A 12,694-nucleotide genomic window follows, 5' to 3' on the forward strand; every position below is an offset into this window, starting at 1 on the left:
AGTTTTGGGGTATTTAGGGTATGTGAGGTTTTCCTTTAAAAGGTTGGAAGCTTTTCAGAGACCAAACAAATACTTTATGAAATTATTACATGTACCTTTGGGTTCATCTGGACAACATTACTGCCATTGTCAAGGGAGATGTGTGTGTAGATGAGAATAAATCGTTTTTAATACACACAGAAATACCTCACAAATTGGAAAAGTGGGCAAAATACATGTTTATTCCCTAAAAATAGCATCTCAGGGAATTATGTACTGAACCATTCTGTTTTTTCAAAATCTTGTAAAAGCAGATATCCTTCTAAAAGCATAGGCTATTATTATATCCCATTTAATATGCATTTCAAAGAAATAAACAAAATGGCAGCGTTTATGTATTTAGGCCCTCAATATAAACAGAGAAAGGCTCTGTCCCAAATCCCACTCTATTCCATACATAGTGCACTACTTTTGACCAGGGCCCATAGGGCTCTGGTCAAAAGTATTGCATTATATACAATAGGGGATTGAGGGCCATTTGGGATGTACCCTAGACCTCACATCACATCTAGTCCAAAGTTTGTTATTTGTTGTCATACTGAGGACTTTCACGATGTGTCCCTAGGATAAATATTAGCAATTAAGGTTCAGGGATATTTATATGCGAAAAACCTCTCAATCAGTTTGCAACCTTTTAATATAAATTCCATGTCAACGTTTGTCTGCCTTACTGTATACAAATCACACGTTTGACAATTAGACTGGTCTTACTAGCTAAACGGCTTGCATATCAAATCACCAGTGTCTTTAATGTACTGTGGGTTCATTTTTGTTATTCTGTTAGCAGAGATCATTGGTATCATCTATATTGTGTTGTCTGATGTTTTGTTTGTAATATTACTTAGATTTACTCATTTTTAACCACGAGTTAAAGACAAAAAGTCCATTCCATAAAATATTTCAATGGACATTAAGATTTTCAATTCAGAGATCAACTCAGCTCAAATTGTTTTATTGTGACTGTGTTTCTAGACCTCTGAGTTTGGTCACTCACCTTCTCCGCGTCCTGCTCAAAGAGGCGGAGCTGGAAACACTGGTCCAGCTTGAGCTTGCGGACGTGCCACATCTGGTGCAGGTGCTGTCTGGTGGAGTGCAGCTTGTCCAGCAGGCTGGCGATCTTAGGCACCACGCTCTGGAAGTCAGCGCTACCCGAGATGCAGTTCCTCCCAGAAAACCCATCACTAGAGCGGATACACTGAAGCAGCCTCTGGCCCTCCCTGTCCAGCTCCTCCACGGGAGCCTTCATCACCTTCTTCTTGAGCTGCGTGTGCTCGTCGATGAGCCGCCGTGAGCCCTCCACATCCACCGGGAACTCCTTCTTGGCCAGCAGCTCCTGGAGGTCCTCCAGGCGGGAGAGGAGGTGCACGGCCGAGCCCATGAACTCCTCCAGGGCCACGCGCAGATCCATCCACTCCTCGTGGTTGTACTCCAGAGAGCCCTCAAAGTCGTCCGTCAGCTGGGATGGGTCCACCAACTTAGTCAGGCCCTCCACTGACACCATGCTAGTCTGTCAAATCAAATCAAAATCAAATGTGATTTGTCACCTGCTTCGTAAACAAGAGGTGTAGACTAACAGTGAAATGCTTACTTACGGGTCCTTCCCAACATTGCAGAGAGAAAAATAGAAAAATAATAGAAAGATAATAACACAAGGAATAAATACAAAATGAGTGATGATAATTTGGCTATATACAAGAGGTACCAGTACCGAGTCGATGTGCAGGGGTACAAGGTCATTGAGGTAGATATGTACATATAGGTAGGGGTAAAGTGACTAGGCAACAGGATAGATAATAAACAGTAGCAGCAGCGTATGTGGTGAGTCAAAATAGTTACTGCAAAGGGGGGTCAATACAGATAGTCTGGGTAGCTATTTGGTTAACTATTTAGCAGTCTTATGGCTTGGGTGTAGAAGCTGTTCAGGGTCCTGTTGGTTCCACACTTGGTGCATCGGTACTGCTTGCCGGCCGGTAGCAGAGAGAACAGTCTATGACCTGGGTGGCTGGAGTCTTTGACAATTTTTAGGGCCATCCTCTGACACCGCCTGGTATAGAGGCCCCAGTGATGTACAAACTACCCTCTGTAGTGCCTTGCGGTCGGATGCCAAGCAGTTGCCATACCAAGCGGTGATGCAGCCAGTCAAGATGCTCTCAATGGTGCAGCTGTATAACTTTTTGAGGATCTGAGGGCCCATGCCAAATATTTTCAGCCTACTGAAAATTCTTCACGACTGTGGTGGTGTGTGTGACCCATGTTAATTCCTTAGTGATGTGGACACTGAGTAACTTGAAGCTCTCGACCCGCTCAACAGCACACAATCAAGAGGTTCGCCAAAACGTATACAGGCTTCATTGGATGCGTCCCAAATGGCACCCTATTCCCTATATAGAGCACTACTTTTGACCAGAGGCATATAGGCCCTGGTCAAAAGTAGTGTACTATAAAGGGTCAAGGGTGCCATTTGGAATGCAGTAATTCTGTTTCTCATTAGCACTACAGTTCACTGTGTATGGTAGGAATGAGAAAGGGGAGGACCGAGGGGTGTAAGCTTAACCTCACACTACCTAGCACACTACTAATGGCTGACCTCTGTACAGCGTTACATGCAGAGAATATGGGACAATCGTGGGGGGGGGGGTAATCATTCTGCATTCTTTTCTCACCAGTCCCTTTGAAAACACAGGTCTGTGCTTCCTGTCCACTTTATAGACAGACCAAAATTAACGACTGTTGTCAAGTAGCGCTTATAGTCCTGTGATAACATCACAATACAAAATTGTGCTATTCAACTCTGGATGAAATACATAATCACCATAATCAAAACAGGCATGCTGACTAGAGAAAATGCCTGTACTAGAGAAATATAAAATATTTTAACAGTGGGCAACCAGACATGCCAACCAAAACAAGGCTCAGTTTTTACCTCAAACGTGAACTTGGCACTGCCAAAGTTGGTCTTCTGCTTCTGCCAGAAGTTGTCCGGTTTGATGATGAGCGCCACGCAGATCTCAGCAGAGAAGGCTTCCTGCAGGGTCTTCAGTAGAGGCTTGATCAGGTCCCACTTGGAACCGCGCATATCAATGATCACTGTGAAGCCCCGCTTGCACACGTCCTCACTGGGAGATAGAGGAGATGAAAGAGTAAAGCGAGAGAGGAGAGAGTAAGAGAGAGAGAGAGAGACAGAGAGAGAGAGAGAGAGAGAGAGAGAGAGAGAAAGAAAGAAAGAGAAAGGGCGAAGAAGAGATAGCGAGTGAGAGAGAAAAGGAGAGAAAGAATGAAAGAGAGAGAGAGAGCGAGAGAGAGAAAGAGTGAGGGTGAGAGAGAACCAACCGTTAGTACGCAGCATGCCCTCCACATCACACCCACTCCAAGGGAGCCTAGGTCGGGCTAGGGCGGCACTCCACACTATCCAACATCACCATCCAACACTCCCTACTTAATGTCCTTCAGCCAATTTAGATCTGAATTGGTCCCTTGACTCCCCTGGACTCCGAGCCAACCACGGTGATGCTAAAGCCATTACACCACCGGAACAGTTTTAACTGCTGTGACTAAATGACAAGCGCTATTCAATTGGACTTCTTTTAAATTAGCCCGCTGGTTCTACCTTCAGAGTGATGATTAGCTCCCATGAGTCTAGCTCTCTGACAAGCCTGTCATCGACGTTAAGCTCTTTCATTTTGGATTATCATACAAATGATAGACTATCACACACGTATCTAATTATCTCCTACTGGGCATGTCCTCTTCAGATGTAATAGGCTTATTTGTTGGGATTCGCGTTAAAATTTCACCCCCCCCCCCCCTATTCTTAGGTCCCGATGCTTTGAAAGCATTTCACTGTGATTGGAAGATAAAAATAACCTGTAATTGCTTTGGCCCGCCACATGCCCTGCTCCTCAAGCCTCCCATACTTCTGGAATTAATATGATTCTTTCCGCATCGTTTTGTGCTGGAAGACTGGGGGACAAACAAGAGAAAATGCATGCATCCCAATTGATCCCTATTCCCTATGTAGTGCACTACTTTCGACCAGGGCCGTTTGGGACATACCCTTTATTACATGAAGCATCTCCTTCCCCAGTGGTCACCAACCTTTTCTGAGCCGAGATCACTTTGAGTCAAAAAGCATTTTTTTTTTTTTACATGCCTTAAAAAATGTAAGCCTATGCAACATTAATAACCTATTAAAAGCAGTTATGTAGCAATGAGGTTTGTGCAGTAGGCTACATTATTAATGCATATTGGCTATGCTTGAATTGCCCTGCCAATGTGGTTCTTCTCAGACCATTTAGAAATTATATTTCAAAACCTTAGGTATATGATCACACTGGTCACTGATTGTATTACTTCAGTATAAATTACATATTTTACTGGACTGATGGTGCCTGCATCTGATGGTCAGTCGCTCAGCAAAAGGAGGGAGGGAGGGAGGGAGGGAGGGAGGGAGGGAGAGGCTGCCTCTCACCATCCCTCAGCTCTCCTTCCCTCCACTGAGACGAGACACTTCCAGCTGATGGTGAAACTCGAGTCGCACTTCATTATTTCTGCCTAATGCACAAATTCATGTTTTTACTCCTGTGTCCAGAAAATGTGAAATATTCCTCAATATTAAAAAAGACAAGCCGCTAATAATAACAATGCAAGCCTATCGATACACTTTGTAGCCAGAGTGGATAGGGAGGAGCGCGTTTTATGGCTCCTATAGCTCAGTTGGTAGAGCACGGTGCTTGCAACGCCAGGGTTGTGGGTTCGATTCCCACGGGGGGCCAGTATGAAAAATGTATGCACTCACTAACTGTAAGTCGCTCTGGATAACAGCGTTTGCTAAATGACAAAAATGTAATGTTGAATAAAGTGTTGACAGTGCTGAATAAAAACTCACTCATAATAACAGCAGCTCTTTGCTGTATTCGTTTAAGTCTCTCTCTAGTCATAGTTTTGAAATGTCACAGTATCAACTTCGCTGTGGGCTCGTGGGCGCTGCAGGCACGGTGATATGAGCTATCTGATTGGCCAGCGGTAGACCTATAGGTGCACTTGATTTGCTCTCCGGGCCCACCGGGTAGGCGGAGTTTGTACCTTCAGACACATAAAATGGTTGAAAATGGGAACACTTCGACTCCCCAGCTATCACATTTGGTTCCTTGGAAGTTGTGGGAAAGTACATTTTTGTACATTCTCACAACTTTTTGTACTCCCCGCCCCAACCCTATCATCCCTATCCTGATTGGAATAAACTAACAGACAACAATACTTCTACTGCTACTTACAGCTATTTTCACATGTACGGTATATGTAGTTAAATAATTATACATGTATTCCTAATTTCCTCTTTCTGCAAGTGCTGGATTTTCACCCACAGTGACCAATCCACCATTCCTCCCTGTATGATGCATTTTGCATCATATGATGCAAAATACATCATACGAGGAGGATTTCTGTATTTTGAAAGTTACATATCTTGAAAATTTGATTGCTTACAAGCAAAACATTTTGGGACTATGTCAACAATGGACTAATGAAACAAATACCAAAATAGAGTTTTTGGGTGGAATTTTCCTTTAACTCCAATCCACAGATTTACCCATATTTCCCAGTATAATGCAATTTTGCTATTTCGTTTTGCAATACATCCCTCCATTTTACTCTGATGTCTTACGAGGGTCCAGAACCTCCCTATCTGTAACATTTCTACCGATATTGCCCTTTAAATACTTTACCCAAGAGTATAATGATATTTCCCATTGACTGATCATGGTTTTTCAGATCCCCAAACAATACAGTTTGCAGGTCCATCTGAACCCTGATATTATGGTATAAAGTACACCTTGACTTATTCCACATTTTGTCGTGTTACAGCCAGAACTCAAAATGGATTGAATAGATTTTTTTTGTCACCCATCTACACAAAATACCCCATAATGACAAAGTGAAAACATGTCTGTAGACATTTTTGCAAATGTATTGAAAATGAAATACAGAAATATATATTTTTTACAATACTGTACATGTTAGAATCACCTTTGGCAGCGATTACAACTCTGAGTCTATCTGGGTAAGTCTCTAAGAGCTTTACACACCTGGATTGTACAATATTTGCACATTATTCTTTTTTAAATTCTTCAAGCTCTGTCAAGTTGGTTGTTGATCATTGCTAGACAGCCATTTTCAAGTCCTGCCATAGATTTTGAAACCAATTTAAGTCAAAACTGTAACTAGGCCCCTCAGGAACATTCAATGTCGTCTTGGTAAGCAACTCCAGTGGATATTTGGCTTTGTGTTTTAGGTTATTGTCCTGCTGAAAGGTGAATTTGTCTCCCAGTGTCTGTTGGAAAGCAGACTGAAGCAGGTTTTCCTCTAGGATTTTGCCTGTGCTTAGCTCTATTCCATTTATTTGTATCCTCCCTAGTCCTTGCCGATGACAAGCATACCCATAAAATGATGCAGCCACCACCATGCTTGAAAACATGAAGAGTGGTAAGAATGGCTTTACTGCCTTATTGCAAATAAGATGCATGTTTTGGAATATTTGTATTCTGTACAGGCTTCCTTCTTTTCACTCTGTCAATTAGGTTAGTATTGTGGAGTAACTACAATGTTGTTGATCCATCCTCAGTTTTCTCCTATTATTATGGGATATATATGTGTAGGCCAGTGACACATTTTAAATTCAGGCTGTAATAAAATGTTTTGGGAGAAAGAGTCAATGGGTGTGAATACTTTCTGAAGGCCCTGTAACAACCATTCCTGGACCTGATTTTTTTTAAAGCCAGCGATTGAGCATTCTTTTAGTAGGAAGTATTTTATATAATAGCTTAAATTGAAACGAACGGATTGATGTGTCAATTGTTGTTTTATATATCAGTTCATATACCCGATACCAAGGTATTGGGACATCAAAGACATGTTCCCAACTGACTTCAATTTTATATGGCATTGCTGTCAAACCTTTTGGCTTTAAGTGAAACGGATACATTCTTCGACTTATAGTAATCATTTTAAGCCATTTATGCTTTTTTTATGGATGGCAGACAGACTAATTCTTTAATTTCTTCTTTAAGTAATTATCTCTTCCGATTTTGTGGCAGAGCCGCAATGAGTTGGTTATAATTTGTATTGAGCATACACTTCCATACACTGTTGTTAGTTGCTTGTGTGACAATCTTACCGTCCTTGTTTACAATGTCCTTCATAAATATTATACCCTTCTTGTTTTTATCTAGAAAATAGTTTTTTTCTCTATCAGTACATTGGAATTTAGCCAATTATTTGCTGTAATAATATATCTGCCTTTTCTGGAAGACGACATTTCAATTGTAGCCAACTCTGTATGACTTCATTTAAAAAGGATGCTACTTTAAACAGGCATCCATTGTCAATACACCGAAAATGTGAGTTTTTAATCTGCAAAAAGGCAAAGAGCACACTCTTAAACATAGGATGGGCATCTCTTAGTAGCTTGCTAGATAACCAGTTTGGATTTAGATTCAATTTCGGTACAATGGAGGCTTTAAGAGAGAGGTTTAATGCCTTAACTTTTATTAGTTTTAACCCTCCAAACTCATGTTCGTTATATAAATATACTTGTTTAACATTATCTGGTTTGCCATTTCAAATAAAGGGAAATATTTATTTTGACATTATTCGAAAAATGATTCTCCTGGAGTTGGTAGATCCAAGAATAAATATGTAAACTGTGATATCACTAGAGAATTAATCAGGGTAATATTCCCGTAAATGGATAGGTGTTTCCCTCTCCACGGTTTCAAGATTCTATCTATTTTACTACGTTTTCTATCATAGTTAAATCGGAAGACCACATGGTAATTTAACATTTGTGTCTTTTAGAGACCGAATCCGTAATATAGCACACTTATCATAATTGGGGTTTAGTCCAGAGAAACTGGAGAAATTATCCAGGTACTAAATTAGGCCCTTCAAGGTTGAAGATTGAGGACACAAGAAAACTTGAATAATTTGCATACATCGATACTTTTGTCTCTAATCCATATATATTTTTTTCTTTAATGTTATCAATAGATCAGATTTTTAAAGCTAACAGTTCAATGGCCATAAAAAATAGGTATAATAATAATATAATAATATGCCATTTAGCAGACGCTTTTATCCAAAGCGACTTACAGTCGTGCGTGCATACATTTTTGTGTATGGGTGGTCCCGGGGATCGAACCCACTACCTTGGCGTTACAAGCGCCGTGCTCTACCAGCTGAGCTACAGAGGACCACGAGGTATGGTGACAGAGGGTAACCTTGTTTTACAGTAACTGTTATTTATTATTTTGCATAAAGGATTGTTGAACATCTTTTATCCAGGCACTTATAAACCGATTCTAGACTGTACGTCTAGAATCGGTTTATAAGTGCCTGGATTTTTGTTCAACTTTGGAGAATCTCTCATAAGATGGGTAAAAGAAATGCTGTTATAAAGACTATACCTGGTTTCCCTGCATGCTCATAGTCTAATGTTGTCTCCTATATATCTTCCTTTTAAGAATACCGTCTGATCGTGATGAATAATGTCCGGTAGAACCTTTTTTATTCTATGAGCAATACATTTTGCCAATGTTTTTGCATCGCAAAATTGAAGGGTGAGGGGCCTCCAATTTATTTAAGAGGCTGGGTCTTTGTATTGCCCCCCTGGCTCCTGCTTCAGCAGGAGAGAGATCAGTCCCTCTTTTTGTGTGTCCAACAGTTTTCCATTTATATATGAGTAATTAAAACATAATAGTAATGGATCTTTCAGTACTTCATCAAAAGTTTCCTGACCATACATTTCCTGACTGGTAGGGTGGTGCACCCGAGTGGTGCAGCGGTCTAAGGCACTGCATCGCAGTGCTAGAGGCGTCACTACAGACCCAGGTTTGATCCCAGGCTGTGTCGCGGCCGGAGACCCATTAGGCGGCCCAGCATCGTCCGGGTAAGGGGAGGGTTCCTTGTCCCATCGTGCTCTAGCAACTACTTGTGGCGGGCCAGGCGCATGCACGCTGACTCATGTCGCCAGTCATAGTGTTTCCTCCGACACATTGGTGCGGCTGGCTTCCGGGTTAAGCGGACAGGTGTTAAGGAGCGCGGTTTGGCGGGTCATGTTTGGAGTACGCATGACTCGACCTTCACCTCTCCAGAGACAATTGGGGAGTTCCAGCGATGAGACAAGATCGTAATTGGATCGCAATTGGATATCATGAAATTGGGGAGAAATAGGGGGAAGTTAAAATTTCGCCTGTTCAGGGAAAGTACATTTTTAGGTTGCAGGGAGGTTCTGAGAACGTTTTACTATGGTTCCCTGAACGGAATTTCTAGGTTATTTGAAGGTAATTAAAGAATGTTCTGAGGACATGTTTCAATAAGACTTTTATTAACACTGCAAGCTTAGTTTGGGTTAACTGTTTTGAACTCCAAGCACAGATAGGACACATGGAAATTCATTTACTTAGGCATTAATCATTCAAACACATTTCTTTTTTATTGTGGCACAGAGAAATTCAAACCTATGATCTTCTGTTCTCTATCCATGGAATTAGTCCACTGCACCAACAGGATGGAGCGAGCATGCCATGTTATTTTTTTACTCATACAAAGCTGTTAATTTTTGTCTATTCAAACAGTCCCCATGTCATCCAGTCACCCAGCACGCAGATGAGCTTCCCTGAGACGGTTTCTGACAGTTTGTGCAGAAATGCTTCGGTTGTGCAAACCCACAGTTTCATCAGCTGTCTGGGTGACTGGTCTCAGATGATCAACAGGTGAAGAAGCCGGATGTGGAGGTCCTGGGATGGCGTGGTTACACGTGGTCTGCGGTTGTGAGGCCGGTTGGACGTATTGCCAAATTCTCTAAAACGACATTGGAGGCGGCTTATGGTAGAAATAAACATTCAATTCTCTGGCAACAGCTCTGGTGGACGTTCCTGCAGTCAGTATGCCGATTGCACACTCCCTCAAAACGTGAGACGTCTGTGGCATTGTGTTGTGTGCCAAAACTGCACATTTTAGAGTGGCCTTTTATTGTCCCCAGCACAAGATGTACCTGTGTAATGATCAATTAACAGGTGTGCCTTCTTAAAAGTTAATTTGTGGAATTTCTTTCCTTCTTAATGTGTTTGAGCCAATCAGTTGTGTTGTGACAAGTTAGGGGGGGGTATCCAGAAGATAGCCGTATTTGGTAAAAGACCAAGTCCATATTATGGCAAGAACAGCTCAAATAAGCAAAGAGAAACAACAGTCCATCATTACTTTAAGACATGAAGGTCAGTCAATATGGAAAAATTTCAATAACTTTTAAAGTTTCTTCAAGTGCAGTCGCAAAAACCATCAAGCGCTATGATGAAACGGGCTCTCATGAGGACCCCCACAGGAATGGAAAACCCAGAGTTACCTCTTCTGCAGAGGATAAGATCATTAGAGTTACCAGCCTCAGAAATTGCAGCACAAATAAGTGCTTCAAGTAACATACATCTCAACATCAACTGTTCAGAGGAGACTGTGTGAATCAGGCCTTCATGGTCGAATTGCTGCAAAGAAACCACTACTAAAGGACACCAATAAGAAGAAGAGACCTGCTTGGGCCAGGAAACACGAGTAATGGACATTAGACCAGTGGAAATGTGTCCTTTGGTCTGGAGTCCAAATTGGAGACTTTTGGTTCCAACCGCCATGTCTGTGAGACGCAGAGTAGGTGAACGGATGATCTCCGCATGTGTATTTCCCACCGTAAAGCATGAAGGAGTTATGGTGTGGGGGTGCTTTGCTGGTGACACTGTCTGTGATTTATTTAGAATTCAAGGCACACTTAACCAGCATGGCTACCACAGCATTCTGCAGCGATACGCCATCCCATCTGGTTTGGGCTTAGTGGGACTATCATTTGTTTTTCAACAGGACAATGCTCCAACACACCTCCAGGTTGTGTAAGGGCTATTTTACCAAGAAGTAGAGTGATGGAGTGCTGCATCAGATGACCTGGCCTCCACAATCCCCCGACCTCAACCCAATTGAGATGGTTTGGGATAATTCGGACTGCAGAGTGAAGGAAAATCAGCCAACAAGTGCTCAGTATATGTGGGAACTCCGGAAAAGCATTCCAGGTGAAACTGGTTGAGAGAATGCCAAGCGTGTGCAAAGCTGTCATCAAGGCAAAGGGTGGCTATTTGAAGAATCTCAAATATAAAATATATTTTGATTTGTTAAACACTTTTTTGTTTACTACATGATTCCATATGTGTTATTTCATAGTTTTGATGTCTTCACTATTATTATACAATTTTTAAATAGTAAAAATAAAGAAAAACCCTTGAATGAGTAGGGGTGTCCAAACTTTTGACTGGTACTGTATGTAAACTGTATCTACAGTGGGGGAAAAAAGTATTTAGTCAGCCACCAATTGTACAAGTTCTCCCACTTAAAAAGATGAGAGAGGCCTGTAATTTTCATCATAGGTACACGTCAACTATGACATACAAATTGAGAAAAAAAATCCAGAAAATCACATTGTAGGATTTTTTATGCATTTATTTGCAAATTATGGTGGAAAATAAGTATTTGGTCACCTACAAACAAGCAAGATTTCTGGCTCTCACAGACCTGTAACTTATTCTTTAAGAGGCTCCTCTGTCCTCCACTCGTTACCTGTATTAATGGCACCTGTTTGAACTTGTTATCAGTATAAAAGACACCTGTCCACAACCTCAAACAGTCACACTCCAAACTCCACTATGGCCAAGACCAAAGAGCTGTCAAAGGACACCAGAAACAAAATTGTAGACCTGCACCAGGCTGGGAAGACTGAATCTGCAATAGGTAAGCAGCTTGGTTTGAATAAATCAACTGTGGGAGCAAGTATTAGGAAATGGAAGACATACAAGACCACTGATAATCTCCCTCAATTTGGGGCTCCACGCAAGATCTCACCCCGTGGGGTCAAAATGATCACAAGAACGGTGAGCAAAAATCCCAGAACCACACGGGGGGACCTAGTGAATGACCTGCAGAGAGCTGGGACCAAAGTAACAAAGCCTACCATCAGTAACACACTACGCCGCCAGGGACTCAAATCCTGCAGTGGCAGACGTGTCCCCCTGCTTAAGCCAGTACATGTCCAGGCCCGTCTGAAGTTTGCTAGAGTGCATTTGGATGATCCAGAAGAGGATTGGGAGAATGTCATATGGTCAGATGAAACCAAAATAGAACTTTTTGGTAAAAACTCAACTCGTCGTGTTTGGAGGACAAAGAATGCTGAGTTGCATCCAAAGAACACCATACCTACTGTGAAGCATGGGGGTGGAAACATCATGCTTTGGGGCTGTTTTTCTGCAAAGGGACCAGGACGACTGATCCGTGTAAAGGAAAGAATGAATGGGGCCATGTATCGTGAGATTTTGAGTGAAAACCTCCTTCCATCAGCAAGGGCATTGAAGATGAAACGTGGCTGGGTCTTTCAGCATGACAATGATCCCAAACACACCGCCCGGGCAACGAAGGAGTGGCTTCGTAAGAGGCATTTCAAGGTCCTGGAGTGGCCTAGCCAGTCTCCAGATCTCAACCCCATAGAAAATCTTTGGAGGGAGTTGAAAGTCCGTGTTGCCCAGCGACAGCCCAAAAACATCACTGCTCTAGAGGAGATCTGCATGGAGGAATG

The 12,694-nt window shown here is 42.1% G+C and overlaps 1 protein-coding gene across 4 annotated transcripts in view; it reads right to left on the minus strand.

Moving 5' to 3' along the window:
- The window catches only part of LOC311130047 (kalirin-like), a gene marked incomplete at both ends in the record, with an annotated part of 358,304 nt that overhangs the window by 214,551 nt on the left and 131,059 nt on the right, over window positions 1-12,694 (minus strand). For all 4 annotated transcript variants that reach the window (XM_084162671.1, XM_084162670.1, XM_084162669.1 and 1 more), the window contains 2 exons: window positions 1,034-1,546; window positions 2,963-3,155. In XM_084162671.1, coding sequence (XP_084018797.1) covers window positions 1,034-1,546; window positions 2,963-3,155 — 706 coding nt within the window. The remainder of the gene's footprint in view (window positions 1-1,033; window positions 1,547-2,962; window positions 3,156-12,694) is intronic.

This window comes from Coregonus lavaretus (assembly GCF_964263955.1).
Source record: "Coregonus lavaretus genome assembly, chromosome: 5".
In the NCBI taxonomy this organism is placed as follows: Eukaryota; Metazoa; Chordata; class Actinopteri; order Salmoniformes; family Salmonidae; genus Coregonus; species Coregonus lavaretus.